General features: G+C 41.2%; 1 protein-coding gene across 2 annotated transcripts in view; it reads left to right on the top strand.

The window, feature by feature from the left end:
• Positions 1–12,137, top strand: part of SLC7A11 (solute carrier family 7 member 11) — a 242,637-nt gene extending 230,500 nt beyond the window's left edge. For both annotated transcript variants that reach the window (XM_055719310.1, XM_005439178.3), the window contains 3 exons: positions 2,853–3,002; positions 4,657–4,834; positions 9,895–12,137. In XM_055719310.1, the coding sequence (XP_055575285.1) occupies positions 2,853–3,002; positions 4,657–4,834; positions 9,895–9,962 (396 nt within the window). In that variant the 3' untranslated portion in view covers positions 9,963–12,137. The remainder of the gene's footprint in view (positions 1–2,852; positions 3,003–4,656; positions 4,835–9,894) is intronic.
• Positions 12,138–15,673: the final 3,536 nt, after the last annotated feature.

The following is a 15,673-nucleotide window of genomic DNA, read 5'->3' as shown; positions in this document are numbered from 1 at the left end:
CTTATTCTATCATCTCCTTGCTATCTTGTTGGTAGCACTTGACTGCCTATTGCTGCAACCTAATTCATGTCTTATTGCCCTTTATTTCTAAGGACCTGCTAGCGATGAGCTAGTTCCCTTTCAGAGAAACAAATTCCAGTTAAACAAACAAGCAAAAAAGGGATTCATTTAACTGAAAGTGCAGCTAAACACCAGCATCTGGGAGCACCCTAAAGGCTCATTATACCACCTTATAGTGAAAAATGCAAACAATTATACACTAAGATAATGGAAGGGGAACCCTCGGCAGTGCAGTGTAGTGGTGATTAAAAAATGAGAGAACGTGTGCCTGGGCAATAGCCTGTGAATTGTCTAAGGAAAACCACCAGTACTATAGTGGAAATCCTATTACTGCCTTTTAAAATAGCAGCAGAGCTAAATGTTGGCCATGTGTTTCCATTGCAGGCTAATTTGCATGGTAAGATGTTAGGACAAAATGTCAAAATAGTGACCTCAAACCTCGGTTTGCATAGTGCCAGGAAGATTTTCACTTCACTTGCAGTCTTCATATCATTCATGGGTGTTCAGCCCATCTTTCGGCACCGATGACTATTATGTACCTTGACAGACCTCTGCATTTGTGGGGAGTTCTAGCCACAGCAGAGGATGCGTGTGCATCTGTGAGTCTGCGCTAGTAAAAATGGATGCTTGTACTGGAATTTAAATCAGGGTTTTTTTTGCCATAGATGCCTAAAAGCTTGCTTCTGAAGTGCCAGCTGAAATGTTGAATTTTTAGCCTTCCAAATTTTGAAAATTAGGCGATGTGTTTATAGTAAAAAGTTAATGGAATTCATTTTACATAAGCATTTACTTTGCATTTTATTTCTTCAGGTGTAGTACTCATACCTTCTGGGTAAACTGCATTGATGGTTTTCTGCGGACTGAAATGCACAAAATGTATTAACATATTATATTTTTTCTGAAAGACGTTTTCTGCTATTGCATCTGGTCCTGTTACACCAGTACATTGATTTCCTTTGAAAAAGTCAGATTCTCATATGAAGATGGCTTTCCTTCAGAGACTGTAATTTTTTTTCTTGCCTTATTTGAAATGGAGTAGTTGCAGGATATATTCTGCATCAATAGCCTGCATTTTAACATTTTCCTATTTTATTTCTCCTGCCAAAGTCTGCACACTGTAAAAAAGGAAAGAGCTCTTGACGATCAACTGCAAAAATGAGCATGTTCAGTGTTTGAGGCCTGTTAAATAAAAACATATTTTTAGGATTTAAGAAATCTCTTTATGTATTTATATCTTGGCATTTCATAGATGTGTGTGTAGGAAGTCCAAGAAATCATGCAATCTGATTGTAACCCTACTTTTTTTTCCCTCTTGGTAGTTCTCCTTCACTGTCCATGGCCCTTTCTTGCATTGTCATGCTTACAACTGGGATTTTAAACTTTTAGGGGCTGAGTCTATATAGAAGAGATCTTGCTCAAAATACAATTCAGTGGCGAAAAAAAATTTCCTTTGACCTTTACAGAGAAGGAGTTTGCTTAACATCTGTGTGGGAAGAGCCACTTTGTAAGTCATCGGAGGTTGGAAGCCAGAGACCCACATTTGAAATACTGATCCTTCTGGTTCAAATCCATGCTGTCTTCGCTGCTCAAAAGAGGAAAAAAAAAACAAACAACAAAACAAAACAAAAAAAAAAAGAAAGAAAACAAAGGAAAAAAAAAAAGGAGAGAGAGGCTGTGAATCTAGATAACTCATACAAGTTAGTTTTCCTTATGTAAAGATTTAGCCCGGTGTTTTACTGCATCTGCAGTTGATTTCACCTGTTGCTTTATTGTAAACCTAGAGAGGCCATTGCTGCCAGGATCTTCCCTCTTGCTGAACAGCAAAGGCTATAATGCATTTGATTCATTCCTTCATTCCCAAATGCAAGGACTGTGTCATTGTGGGCGTAGGGTGTCTCACATGGCAAGTGCAGACTACCCTGCGGAGTTGATCCAAGCTACAAATATTCTGCTTTTGTCCAGGCATTACCCTTCAGTCTACACTGATCATCTAACCCAAGGCACAACGCTCTCGTTTGTACATAAGCTTTTGCCTGCCTCACAGAAACCTTGTACCTCAGAACAACCTTTTAATGAGGAAATGTATTTATTCTGGCGTCCCCTCTCCTTGCTCTTCAGTAGCTGCCTGAGTGACAGCTAAATGCTTCTCTCTGCTTTGAAATGTTTGCATTTCCGATGTGCAATAAGTCTACACCCTGCAAGCCTGAAAGGCATGCTGCAAAGACAAGCTGGCGGCACCCCAGTGTGCCCAGCTGGCATCCCGTGGTGTGCCGCTACCCCTTTCCATGCCCTCTTCACCGAGTCCCCTTGTTGCAGCCGGGAGGACTGTAAGACTTTTTCCTTCCACAAGACACCTAGCAACCTCCGCTTTCATATGATTAGATGTGACCAAAATTTAACTGCTCTTACCATTTGCATCAGTGATGAGTGAGGAAAACCCCCGTGGGCCAATATATTTGTCAGGTCCTGTGAGAACGGTGCCCACAATGCTCGAGCAGTTTGGTGATGCAGTGGGCTGTGTGCCTGCGTGTTTGCCTGCGTCACAGGGGACAGATATATATTATCGCATGTGGCTACTGGGGACAGATGTATATTGATAAACGTGATCTCAGGGGACAGCTAGGTATTGATCACACACCTGATTGTATGACAAAGGCAGTCCCGAAGTCTGTGGCTCTCTGGTGTCTGCAAAAGGCTGTGCTGCTTCTCCCTGTGGAAAAATTTGACATCGCTGCTGTAAAATAATAGATCAAGCCACTAAACCCTTTTTTTGCTCTGTATTTCTTTTGCAGCATCCTCTCACAATGATAATGTTATTCAACGGGGATCTCTACAGCCTCCTGAATTTCCTCAGTTTTGCCAGGTGGCTTTTTATTGGACTAGTAGTTGCTGGGTTGATTTATCTCAGATATAAACGTCCTGATATGCCTCGTCCGTTCAAGGTAACCTCCGCTCTCTACTGTTTTACGTGAATCCTTCTCCCTCTTATCCATTGTACAGTCAGACAGTAAAGCAGCATTTTCTTCTGTCGAAAGCCAACCTCTTTTTTGAGAAAAAACAGTTAATAGAAAATAGCCTTTTGCACTGAAAGGTCTCTGAGTGTTTTCCTGCAAGTTCTGTGTTCCCTCCTGAATGACAGTTCTTGCCTATTCCCCGGTGCCTGGGGGCGGGGGGGCTGAAGCTGCTGTGCCAAAGCAATGGCGTTTGCTGGGTTTTGCCAGTCTGTTGCATTGAGGCAACGTGATGCAAGTTGTGTGAAAATGCCTCTAGTCCCGTGTAGTCACGTAGGGTTCGAACTACAAATATTGGGGTTACCTGTGCCCACCTGATTTTCAGCCAGTCCTCTAACGTCTCCTTTGATAAAAGCCTGAATAATTTTGCCACCAGCATTCATGTCAAGCATAAGCATTAATATTAAACATTTATTTCATTGCCAATTTGATATGCAAATAAGTTGTGAATTTATGACTCGCAATGGATTTGCAGACAAAGTTATTGTGAACCCGGGAAGAAAATGCTAATAGTCTGGCCCATTGGACAGTAGCGACTTTGACCTTGTTTCTGCCATTCTTCCTGCTTATTTTAAATAACATCTTACAAAATAAGTTGTCGCATTGTGTATTTGGAAAGATAACGTCCATCATGAAAAAATTGGAGGAATCTATCCTTATTTATATATCGCCAAGAAGCCTATTTTGTGAAAAGCTAAGAATGTGTGCTGTTGCATTCTTGTAGGTATATCTCTAAGTAAGAAGGTCAACAGCACAACCTATTTTGCTTTGATTAAAAAAAAAGGCTTTGACAGTGCACAAAAGAGGAACAGTAATGCTTCAAGGAATGAAAGGAAGAGAATAATCTCCAGGGAATTCTCCAATTCTCCGTTACACCGAACATCTCACAAGCCATGCCTGTAGGCATTTCCTTCAGAGAGGTGCTAACATAGCGATTGTAGCGTTCTTGGAAATTGAGAGAATTAATTTGATATTGCTATTTTTTGTACTTTCAACAGTGACATTGATAATGCTATCAGTCATACAGTCAGAAAGTGCTTTTTCAGTAGCTGCAGTTGCATAATGCTATCAAGTATCTTTATTACTAGTCAAATTGGTGTTTAATTTGCTCTCTTCCTGCTAGATTTTGATTTTTACCTTAGGAAAAAAATCAATATGTTCTTAATAGTTTTAAAAGGTGACTTGAACTCCTGGTTGTGTTTTAAAATGTTTTCTAATAGGTAATTATCAAAGAGGAAATCTTTACTGCAGTTAGAGCTGCTTGCTTATCTGCTGGGGGATTAGGGAAAGGGCTTTTGCGATGTAACTTAGTTACAGCCCTTATGTTTTAAAGGACAAAAACCATCACAGTGTTTTAGTGTATAATTAAAGGACTTCTATAGTACTCACTGCACAGCATTCTGCCTAGATTGGTTTCTGCAGTCCCTGACATTTTGTGTGCATGTTCTAGGTACCCATATTTCTCCAGAACTATCCTGTACTGCTGGGTTTTATCCAATTTACATTTCATGGAACATTAAATGCCATAGTCATTCAATAACAAGGTCAATGTAAAGTAATGGTTCTCTGTGTGGTTATGTTTCAGGTGCCTCTCTTTATTCCAGCGCTGTTTTCCTTCACCTGCCTCTTCATGGTTGCACTGTCACTTTACTCTGATCCAGTGAATACTGGGATCGGGTTTGTAATAACCCTGACGGGAGTTCCTGCCTACTACCTCTTTATTGTATGGGACAAGAAGCCAAAATGGTTCAGAAAACTTCTAGGTAAGTGCTGGTGAGGCTTCTGTCCTTTCTGCTGACTCTGGGAATTTCTTCAGGGCTCCCCGTATTGTGAAATCCTTCCAATCAATCCTCTCAGCTGCTGCGAGCGGGGGTTGACAATGCAAGGTTCTGCTCGGCACATGCTATAGCGTTGCTTTGCCGGTTACAATCAATGTCCGCTAACTAAGGAGATGTACAGCAAGCCTATTCTTCAGCTGGTGATTGACTTTAAATGACTGGATGCCTCTCCCCCAGTCGCCTTCTCCCCTCCCTCCCCTACAACCATCTGATTCCTTTTAAATCACCCATCTCCCTGCGCTGGCTGTTGGCCTATGCTAATAGAGACGGTGTTACTCTCCTAGGGGAATCGGTTTGGAAACTTAAACATCGGACTTGTAATGATAGGATGGGCTTGGTGCTTCCTGCTGAGACCATGTGTCTGTGGACTACTGAGCAGTATTTGGAATGGGACAGGCTCAGGCAGGCTTGGCATAGGAATATTGTCCTTAGCGGTGGCTCCCGACAAAATGATGGCAAAATATACCATGCCTGACAAACCTCTGTGGAAATTGTGTCCGTGCTTCATGGAAAATGACTTCTGTGTGACTTGGCTGTAGTATTTCACACCTGAAATACACCGAGAATCATTTCAATAGCATTTCTGAAAATTTTTGAAAGCATCTGTGGAAGTTCTGATGTCTTGCAGAAGCATTTGGAGCATTTCAATTAGAGAGAAGTCAGTATCATTTATTACAGCTCCCCATTGTTCTTTTTTTTTTTTTTGTTACTCAGCATGATAATTTTCCCAAATGGAGGTAATTTTCAAAACATGAAACAAGAACATAGGCAAAATGTTCGATGCATGATGGATAATTTATTAAGCAAAATGGAAAGAAAATCTCTTCTGCTGCAAAAGAAAAACTCAACCCATGAAAGATTTTAACTAAAATTAGTTTATTTGTATAGGTTCTGAATCAAAAATGCATATTGTCTTCTGTGCTTCAGACTTAAGGGATGATTCAAAAGGATTAGCCCACAATAGAAGAATGGGGGGTTTATATATATGTTATTATACTGTAACCTTTCTGACGTATTTTCTCTATATAAATATAGGTTATGTAGATATACCCTATCTGTTGTAGGATCTATGAATTTTCCTCTCAATTCATGCTGGGAAGTCCGTAACAGTAGGGCAGAAAGTATTTACAGAAAAAGATGTTAGTTTAAGGCTGGCACACTCTGGTCTGCTTAATTTTATATCCAAAAAGTTATAAATGACTTGCAATGTCCTGGGAATGAGTAGAAAGCTCCCGGGAAAATGAAAACAGTTGTATGCAAAAGGACATTCTGTTAAATAGATGGGCTTTCATCTGTTTATAATTTCTCAGCCTTGACATTTAGGGACTAGGAAATTTTCCCTTATCAAACTCAGGAGATTTTCAGCATTTTCTGTGAAGTCTCAGAGGTTTTGGAATACAGTTACTTGAATCTCTGGCCACAGGATGCCAGTGTTGAACTACATTACATGGGTGAGAGAAAAAATATTCTCTTTAAGGTAGACTGGGTAGATGTGACGCTTTTTCTGCCAGCTGTGACAATGAAGGTGAATCTTCTAGCTTTTCAGATAACACAAACTTCCCCTAGAAAGCAAGCTTGGTGCCTGTGTAATACCTATGGATGGACATGGTGCGCTGGCTCAGGGGCCAAATCAGCAAATGCCCGTCAGTGGGTGAAACAGCTTGTTTGCTTTGCAATTATTATTCTCAGAATAACAACAGTAATGACAGAAAACTGATGCTGACAGTTTTGGGGTGGAGCAGAGTGGAGATTTACTTGTTAAATAAAAAGATTGGGGTTTTTTTCTTTGACTCGGAAGAAACGATAAACCTCCTGTGTGGAGTCATTAAACTGGCATTATTTTGTGAGTGTTGCGGGGAGCTCCGTTGTATAGCCTGAGAGCATTTTTCACAGGCATTGGATGAGGATAAATTCACTTAAGGTACCTCTGTGAGATATAGAAAAGTCTTTGGGCAGCTGCAAGCTTGATATTCTAACCTTGAAACAATATACATTAGGGGTACATAGGCATGAAAGACTAATTCCAGACATGAGGTAAGGGACAAAGTGAAAAAATGGCATTGTCATTTAGGAGGAAGATTTTTGCAGATTAGCTGGGTAACTTTCTCTGAGAATATAACTGATTTTTCTAGACAAAGCGAATGTGGTAGGTACGGTCTCCTCAGACTTCGACGAAGCATTTTGGTTAGTACGACAGGGGCAGGCAGAGCCTGCTAGTCTGAACGCAGCACCCTGCTAACCAGGCTGTTCTCAGGCTGCTTCATCTGCACCGCTCAGCGCGTGAGCGGGCTGAGGGGGGGCAGGGGTGGGCTCTCTTCACCCATTCGCAAAGTCACCTTGTTGGGGAACTTGACTTGTTCAACAACCCAGATGTACTTTGGAGATGAGAGGTGACTGCTGCTCACAAACCCTGTGTGGAACATGTGCTCTTGAAGCGACGGTGCAAAAACACATGGGTACAGACCCGCCCCATGTAAGATTAGACTAAATATTCAGAATATTCCCTCAGAAGAGAGGGATGTTGAACTGCCAGAATGAGTAGTGGGATAAGACCCAGCCTGAAGATGAGTATATTTACGCAAGGGGTTTCAGGCTGGTTACAGTAGCAGAGCCCTCGAATGGATGACCCAAGAAGTCCTCTCAGAGGCTGAATGTCTTTGTTCTGTGTGTTTTGACTGTCCTTAATGGCATTTACATTGCCCGTTCTCCTTCCCAAATTACCATACTGAATAAAAGGTAGCTTCACAGTCAGCGTTTTTCATAGGGTCTGGTGGTATTCTGCAGCGAGAATAACATTTTGTTCTCTATTCTTCCAAAGAAATTTTGCTGTAGCGCCAGATGTGCTGGGACAAATAATTTTCAGCTAGTACAGGCTTCATTTAACCTCTGCTTTCTTGCGTTTTGTAGAACTAATGTGAAAATGAGAGAAGTCAAGCCTAGCAAATCCTACAAAAGCAGATCAGTGTGTAAAAGGATGCAGCACCAGCACAAGAATGCTTCTGTTTGGACTTCCTCAGTTGAAAACCCAACCCTAGACTCACATTTCAAACACCTGTTAATTTACAGTGGGTTGAACGGTGGGGAGTTTAAAAGATGAACCCAGCTTTCTTCACAGCCTGAGCCCATGCTGGAAAAGAGATCTGAGATTATAGCAAAATGTCTCTTTCAGGGTTATTTACAATAACCAGAGGATGACACTTGCTCACTCAGGACATAGTGTTATATGCTCAGTTTCCTTCTCTTTGTCGAGTTTATGATGTTGGGATCCGCAGGAAATCATCTTGGCACTGTGCTGTTGCAGATTTCATATCCAGTCTTATACATATGCAGTAAATTACTGCGTTCTTCCCTCACCCAAGCTTTACGTGGTGCTTATGTAGATACCAGGTCTAGGTTTCTTATAGAGGTTGTCCCCTGGGACCCATTTACAGTGAATTCTGCTCTTGAAGGGGAAAATCAGGGTTAAAATTTGGGGGGGAAGTTGTCTTTACTGTCATAGTACTTTAAGTTGCCTTGTTACAAATGTGAAATTGGTCCTGTAACTTAGGCACTGCTCAAAGCATACAATACAGAGATAATGACTGGAGACAGATTGGAACATTTTTGGGGGGGAAACTACTCCTTATGCCATCTTTTCCTGAGTCTAATGCAATCAAAAAACCAAGCAAGCACCACAGTGCTCCATAATTGTCTGATTGCTCCTCCACAGCTCCATCCCAGCACAGGGCAAAACTGTGGCAGGTGCCTCCTGCCACAGCGAGGACAAGGTCTTGCTGCAGGTAGCTCTGCCCAGTTTGTCAAACAGGATATCAAAGTCAGAGCCAGCTCTCGAGATGCCCAGGATTTCCCTCTGCTGCCATGCCCTTTTCCACGAGCTGTTACACCATAGCTCAGCTTGACAGAAAGTCCATTTTGCTCTTCCTTCCTTTGCTCAGCCTCAAGCCTGGAAGGGGTGGGATGGCAGGGGCGAAGCCCTGCAGGCTTCCTGCTGCTGGCTTTCCTCCTGCCATTCACCCTGGCCATGCTCAGCCCGGCTCTGAAGTCCCCAGTGCAGGTAAAGGACTGAGATGGGAGGAAAATGCAGTTTTGTCGACTCTCGGCCTCTCTGACCCCATCAGTTTATAGTCCAAGGGCAACCTGGCTTTGCACTGAACTGGTGACCTCCAGAGAGATGAGCAAAAGATGGTAGAGTCTGCCTTACACAGGAGAGGAACAAAGTGGTTTTGGGTCATATCTTCTGTGAGTTGAGCTGTTTTACTCGCCTCACTTCACGCTGGTGTAAATGCTGACATGTCCCGCTAGACAAGGACAGTCAGAACTTTCTCTTACAACAACTCCTGCTTGTTTAAAATGAGTTACTAAAAAAGTATGGCAAATGAAAGGAGTGGTAAAAGAATGCCATTTTACTGTTCTGTATGTAAATTAACTGCCATTTACGAATCTGCACCCTCAAAACAAAACCGCTAAAAACACCAGACAGAAATAGAATTCCAGAGTGACAAAAAGACGGCGTCAGGTTGCTTTGGGTGTGTGACATTCTTAGACCTATGAAGCTTTGTGATCATTGTTTTCCTTCATTTTGCATTATTTTTTCTTTTTTGCTTAGGCAGATCTTGGCACAGCTGAACTTGTTTGATCACTCTTTTTATTTCAACTTTACAACTTTGTTAAAACTAAGCACTCGTGCAGAGTGATTAGGCTTTAAGATAGCCTTTAAATGCATGCAACTCTGCAGTGAAGAAGTTTATACCTCCGTACTCTTCCATTATTAGTGTATATGCATAGCCTCAGATCAGAGGCAATGAAAACATTAAAAAAAGAAAAATTTGAATCAGATATTTAAATGATATTGGCACCTGGTATATATAACCACTGTACACTGTATGTGTAAGTAGGCTGCAGAGCAGCTAAGACAATTTTCCTGGCTGCTTCTGCCTTCTCCATCCCCACAAAAATTTCCCATGTGTATGCTTTTATCTTTGCAGACAAGGTAACTGTAACACTGCAAATCCTCTTGGAAGTTGTCCCATCAGAGGAAGACCAGAAATCATGATCTTCATATACGGCTTTTGGGCTTTTGGCTTGGTGTTTCATTTCAACCTGAGGAAGAGGGAAGGGAGATCTGTCCCCCTACCCAACGTTCTGCAAACTGGAGGAGCAAGTTACAGATGAGATGGATACCGAGCGAGTCGGTTACCAGAACTGTATTTTAGAATGTTGCAACATTTTTTTAATGTGGTTGGTTTATATGTAGAAAGCAAGAACTTATCCGATGAGAGTGCTCATCTCTTTCTTTTATTACAGTGTCATATTTTAACAAACCGTAGGTTCGTCAAACTAGGATTTTGGTTGCATTGTCACTGAAAATAGGCTTAAGCAATGTGTAAGTAATAGTCAGGTATATGGTGACGAATGTATCCTGTTTGTTGTCTCTGAAGAACCCAACTCTCACCAAAGGGTGAGATAAAGCTGCTGAGTTTCACTTACTAATGTTCATCCCGTCACGCCGTCTGGCAGCCTGATTCGACTTCTTCGGGCTTGCTGGGAGCACCAGCACACTGACTGATGCAGAAGCACAGCGGTTTCTACACCTTTGTGGTGGCATTTTCAAGGTTTCTTCATTCCAGAGTTGTTATACTCTAGCCAATAGGACCATCTTCCCAGAATTAATCATTCTGCCAGTGGGGCAGGAAGATTTTAGCCTGGAGACAGTAATTTCATACATGTTAAAGTTTCTACCAGTCTGGAAATGATCACTGTTTTTACCAGTGTCTCTGTGTACATATGTATTGACAATACAGCAGATGAGTAATCGTATGAGTCAAAACATTTGAATGCAGCCTACGTTGCTGTATGAGTATTTTCTATCTGGAAGCATATGGACCTGCAGTTTTCAGTCAGCCAAACTTGATTTTAAAGTTTTAAATTATTGTTGGTGAAATAAATAGTTGGAGAAATAAAGAATAGTCACTGGTGGGAATACTGTATATGTATGACATGGCAATAAGAGCAATGCTTTTTTGTAAGGTGTAAGGCAAGCTACAACAGATTTGTTGATTTGAGTAGGATATGCACCTAATCTGTGGGCTTTTCATTCAAGCACACTCATCAATTGACTGTGCTTTGAAACACCAAGGAACCGGTGCTATGCCAGTGTTGTCTTCCCAGTTTTATCTCGGCAGAAACAGGGAAAGGCCAGCAAAACTGATAAAATCAAATGAAATGCATCCTGAGAATGACGTTTGAGCTGAGATTTGGCTCCAATGTGAGCTGAAGTTTTGCCCTTTTTTTGAAAGATAGTTGTAGATAAAGAAATTTTTTAATCCTTAGAAATTCAGTTTTATATTGTTAGTTGAAGACTACTCAACCTTAAGATTAAGGTTTGTTATCACTATGATAAGAATATAATGCTTAAATATTGAATGCACTACTTTTTAGCTGTTTGCTATCAGCAAGTCATATGTTTCATGAAAACTTTTATGGAACTAAGTAACATTAAGCTTCCTAAATTGGGAGAAAAGCACAACTAGTAGCCAGACCACTACAGTAAAGGGAGACTGTGTATTGTATATGTTATTGTATATATCCAGAACAACTACTGTTTTAAGGGTGTACAGTAAAATGTCTTGAATTTGTACATGTTTTTCTTTCTTGTATTTCTATGGTGGAATTTCATAGAAGTAGGGAAATGAGAGTAAATGATTATGTAGAAGAGTAGTAATTTAAGATACAGAAAACACTTTGGAAACGCTTTTTTTTCTTTAAATGTTTTCTCTTTACAGTAACTTAAAGTGTTATTCAAAACTTTTTTAGGCAAATGTTTTGAGAGAGATTTTTGTGTTGGCAGTGCACGTGTTTAATTAGTATTGACATTTGGGTCAGGATCCTGCTTTTGAAGCCATCTGCTGCCATCCTAGTTCTCCGGGGTTTGGTCTGTGTCATCATGGAGCATCTTCAGGGCACGCAAACTGCATTTCTGTCTGATAAAAATAAACTGCCTGATGCCCTCCAGCAGCACACCTAACGGACTCGTCCGCTGATGGTTGCTGAGTGCATGGGATCCCACGAGCGCTAACCCAAAGCAAAACCACCTGAACATCGATAGTGTGGATGCCAGGTTTTCGGTGTCATTTCTTCCACGTATTCACTCCTATTGTGCCACATGACTTGAAAGCTTAAATGTAGGCCAGCGTTAACCTGTAGAAATAAATGGGCTCTGTAAATATGACTGTATGGTGCTTTATTTTCCCATCATGGACTTTAGAAATGTTTCTGAAGTCTGATTCAATGACCACAGTTTACTAGGTTTATCTCGTGTAAGAGGTTAATTTGTCCCAAGGGAAATCCTGTCACTCATTGATTGTGAGGTTGTATATTTTAGGAAGAAAAAATAATTAACTGCAAAATAAAAACCTATTTTTTTTGAAAATGCATAGGGATCCTGATTTTAGGTTTATTTTCTTTAGTGCACACAATCACAACACAGAGTATTGTAACTGGGTTTCCACTGTGTTATAAAAGTCAGTATTAAGGTCTTCTATTACACTTGGATGTGAAGCATATCCTCACAAATTTTTTAAAGCATCAAATTATTTTTAAGCCTTTTTAAAAAATTATTGTCTTCAGACTTATAAAAGAAGTACTCTAGAACAAAGGATAAAATTTATATGTAATTTTTTTTTTTAGGGCCTGAGGTGGTCAGGCCAATGAGACTACCTCTGTGGAGAACTTTAGTGATCCTTAATTTTTTTTATTATTATTTTTTTAATTTGCCCTTTGCACCTTTTTATCAATTGGTCTCTGTGAGAACATTTCTTTCTTTTTTTAGGTGGGTGCTGCTGTTTTTCTCATTTGGTTTTGCTGCTTTTCTGGGGTACAGGCAGAAATTTCACCAAAGGCAACAGAAATGAACATTTTATGTGAGTAGCAAATACTGATGAGGTTTGGTACAACGCCTCTTAAGAGAAACAGTTCAGCGTCCGAAGGCTCCAAAGATGCTGACCTATCTTTACACCTCCTGATCTAGCCTGCTATGTGGCCTAAGGCATAATTTTATCAGAGGGGCATGCTTTGATTTTTGAAGCCTGCTCCCAGCTCTGCATGGGCACAGCGTGGCTGACACTTTCTTTGGTGCCACGTTCTGGGTTCCAGCCCAGGAGCCTGCCGTGCCTTTTGAGGGGCGATCGGGTGGGAGCCAGAGGGTCTCCTCTTCCTTCCCTACATCAGCAAAACATTCCATGTCATGATCAATTTCTTTTACTCCAGACAATCTCTTTTCTACACAGGAGTCAAAGCAGGTGAGACAGAATCTCATTTTTAAAATTAAGTGCCTGCAGCCAGATAAAATCTGGATTGTGTATGTCGTGTGAAATACTTCCCAGATCCACTCTGTAGAGCTTTTCAGAGGTACTGTGCCCTTTTTGCGTCATTGTGCGTGGACATTTTTGGTACAAGACAAAATACACTGAAGTGATTGATATGACTGGCAGCTGCAAAGTTGTAGGGGTGTTTTTTGTCACGATGGTGTGGGTTTTGCAAAGCAGTAGTACCAACACGCTGCTGATGGGCAGCACCTTCCTGGGGACACCATGGCCTCTGGCTGTGCCCGAGGAGCAGAGACGCTTGATGCCTGTCCCCAGCCCTGTCAATCGCGTCCCAGGCTGCAGCAGCTTGCCATGTAATGTTTTAAGGTAACCTGCATTGATTTTGGTCTGCCTTGAAATACTGCGCCATCAATCACGGTGTCGTAGGAGCTGCCTCTAGAGCCTCTCCACAGTGGAGAGAGGCAGGTAGATCAGAGCTGTGGCTTCAGCAGCTAAATACCTAGTATCTCATACGAGGGTGTCTATATCTGTATTTGTATATATTGCCATAACATGTGTTCAAGTTACATTTTTATGAGATAACTTTAAGTACTTTTGGAAACGCCATTCAAAATGAAGCAACTGTCATAACTTTTATGCCATATTTTTCATCTGTTGGCACATTTTTCTACTTAATACAGAAATTCTTGCTTGTTTTTACTTTCACTTGTGCATTTCTGAAGTTGTCTTTTAATGCTAGTGTATGGTAACAAAGGCATTTAATCTGATTTGATGTAAATATACAACTGATTGACATCATAAGCTAAGAGCCAAGCTGGCTTAGAGAAAAGACAAGCGTGAGAAAACTGAGCTGCCCCAGGATATAATGCATCCCATGCTAAGAGAGGTATTTAAGGTAGGTGAGACGAACCGATCTCTGGAATTGCTCATAGCTCTGTTTTTCTTGAAGGAGGAGGTGGGATGACTGGTCTAGGCATGCCTAACATGTTGGATAGCTGAGCAGGAGTGAAATGAATCTTAAGTTGTTGCAGCCAGTATAATAAAATTGCTAAAAGCCCCAATGTTCTCAACTGATTGGTACTGAGGATCATAATTAACACCTACAAATTATTTTCAATTCGAATTGCAATAGAGGGTTCTTCTGACTAGGACACACTACATTTTCCAGATTTTCCAATTTGAATGAAAAGCAAATGAAAAAACTGCTTGCAGAATTTCATCTGCCTTTGACTATGCATATATGAAAATAACTCTTTGGATGAATGTGTATGTTCCTGCTTTTTGATTTTCAGTGGAAAATCAGCCTTTAATTTAAGAATGTTTTCCAAATATTATGCTACAGTAAAAGATAGATGTTACCTACATCCACAAGGCAGGTAGCTAATTGTATTGATGCAACAGCATGAAAAGGACCTTCCACAACATTCAGTACCTCCAGAATTTTTCATTCAAGTATCAGACGTATATGAGGATCCAGAAAGATTTTAATCCATATAGGTCTTAGAAAACTGAATGTTGATCTTTCTTCAGGAGGAAGAAGTTCTCTCATTTTTCCAACTTACCTATCAAACATCAAGTTTAGTGACTAGCAGAGCACGGATGGCTAGTATAGCAGACCCTGCAGCGGGGAACACCCTGAAGTCCAGTGCAAAAAGTATATTTATGTCTGGGAAGATGCGAATGACTAAGTCTGGCATTTTGAACCCAGGAAGAAGCGGTTGGGGGATGTGCAGGACAATGTGTTAACCCCATTTTGGTTATAGGGCTGCTTCCTAAGACTGGAGTCTTTTCTGCAGTGACTCCAGTGTTGCCAGTAACAAATGCCTGTTCAGGAACATCACTGGACCTTTAGCCATCTGAACCGGCTTGCACTCCTAAACTTACTCACATTCGATATATAGTCTGTAAAAGTGTTTTTGTGTAAGCCTCATAGCAGTAGAGAGGACAACCATCCTCAGAAGGTGTGCTTCTGCCCATGGCAGTTTGTATCCTGCCTAAGGTGCTGTGGACTCCCACTCAGCTTGGCTCTCTCCTCTGGCAGGATCAGTCCCCAGGGAAGGCTGGTGTTGCCAAAGGGAGATGGTGGGGCGGAGATATCCCCAGGCCCAGACAGCTCTTGTCTGCAGAAAATGGCAGCTGTGATTTTTTTCCCACTTGGACAATGCCCCCGGCACTCTTTCCTCCAGTCTCTGTGCTGATGAGTCCCGAGTACCTCAGGGACATCTCCTTGCCTTAAACACCTACTGGTGACTCACTGAGACTTGGCAAACGGATGGTGGATTTCCCGCTTGCCTTCGGAATCCTCTATATTTTTCTTGCATGTTAGTCCACGTTTAATTTAATTTCTGTTACTGTCTTTTTGCCAAGGAACTTCTGGGGAGCATCTCTACAATTGATGCACCTATTCTGTTTACATTTGCTTTCTCGTTTCCTTTTTATT

Source organism: Falco cherrug, chromosome 1, assembly GCF_023634085.1.
Source record: "Falco cherrug isolate bFalChe1 chromosome 1, bFalChe1.pri, whole genome shotgun sequence".
NCBI classification, from domain to species: Eukaryota; Metazoa; Chordata; class Aves; order Falconiformes; family Falconidae; genus Falco; species Falco cherrug.
The sequence above is the reverse complement of the archived record's forward strand: the minus strand, read 5'-3'. Positions and strand labels throughout refer to the sequence as shown.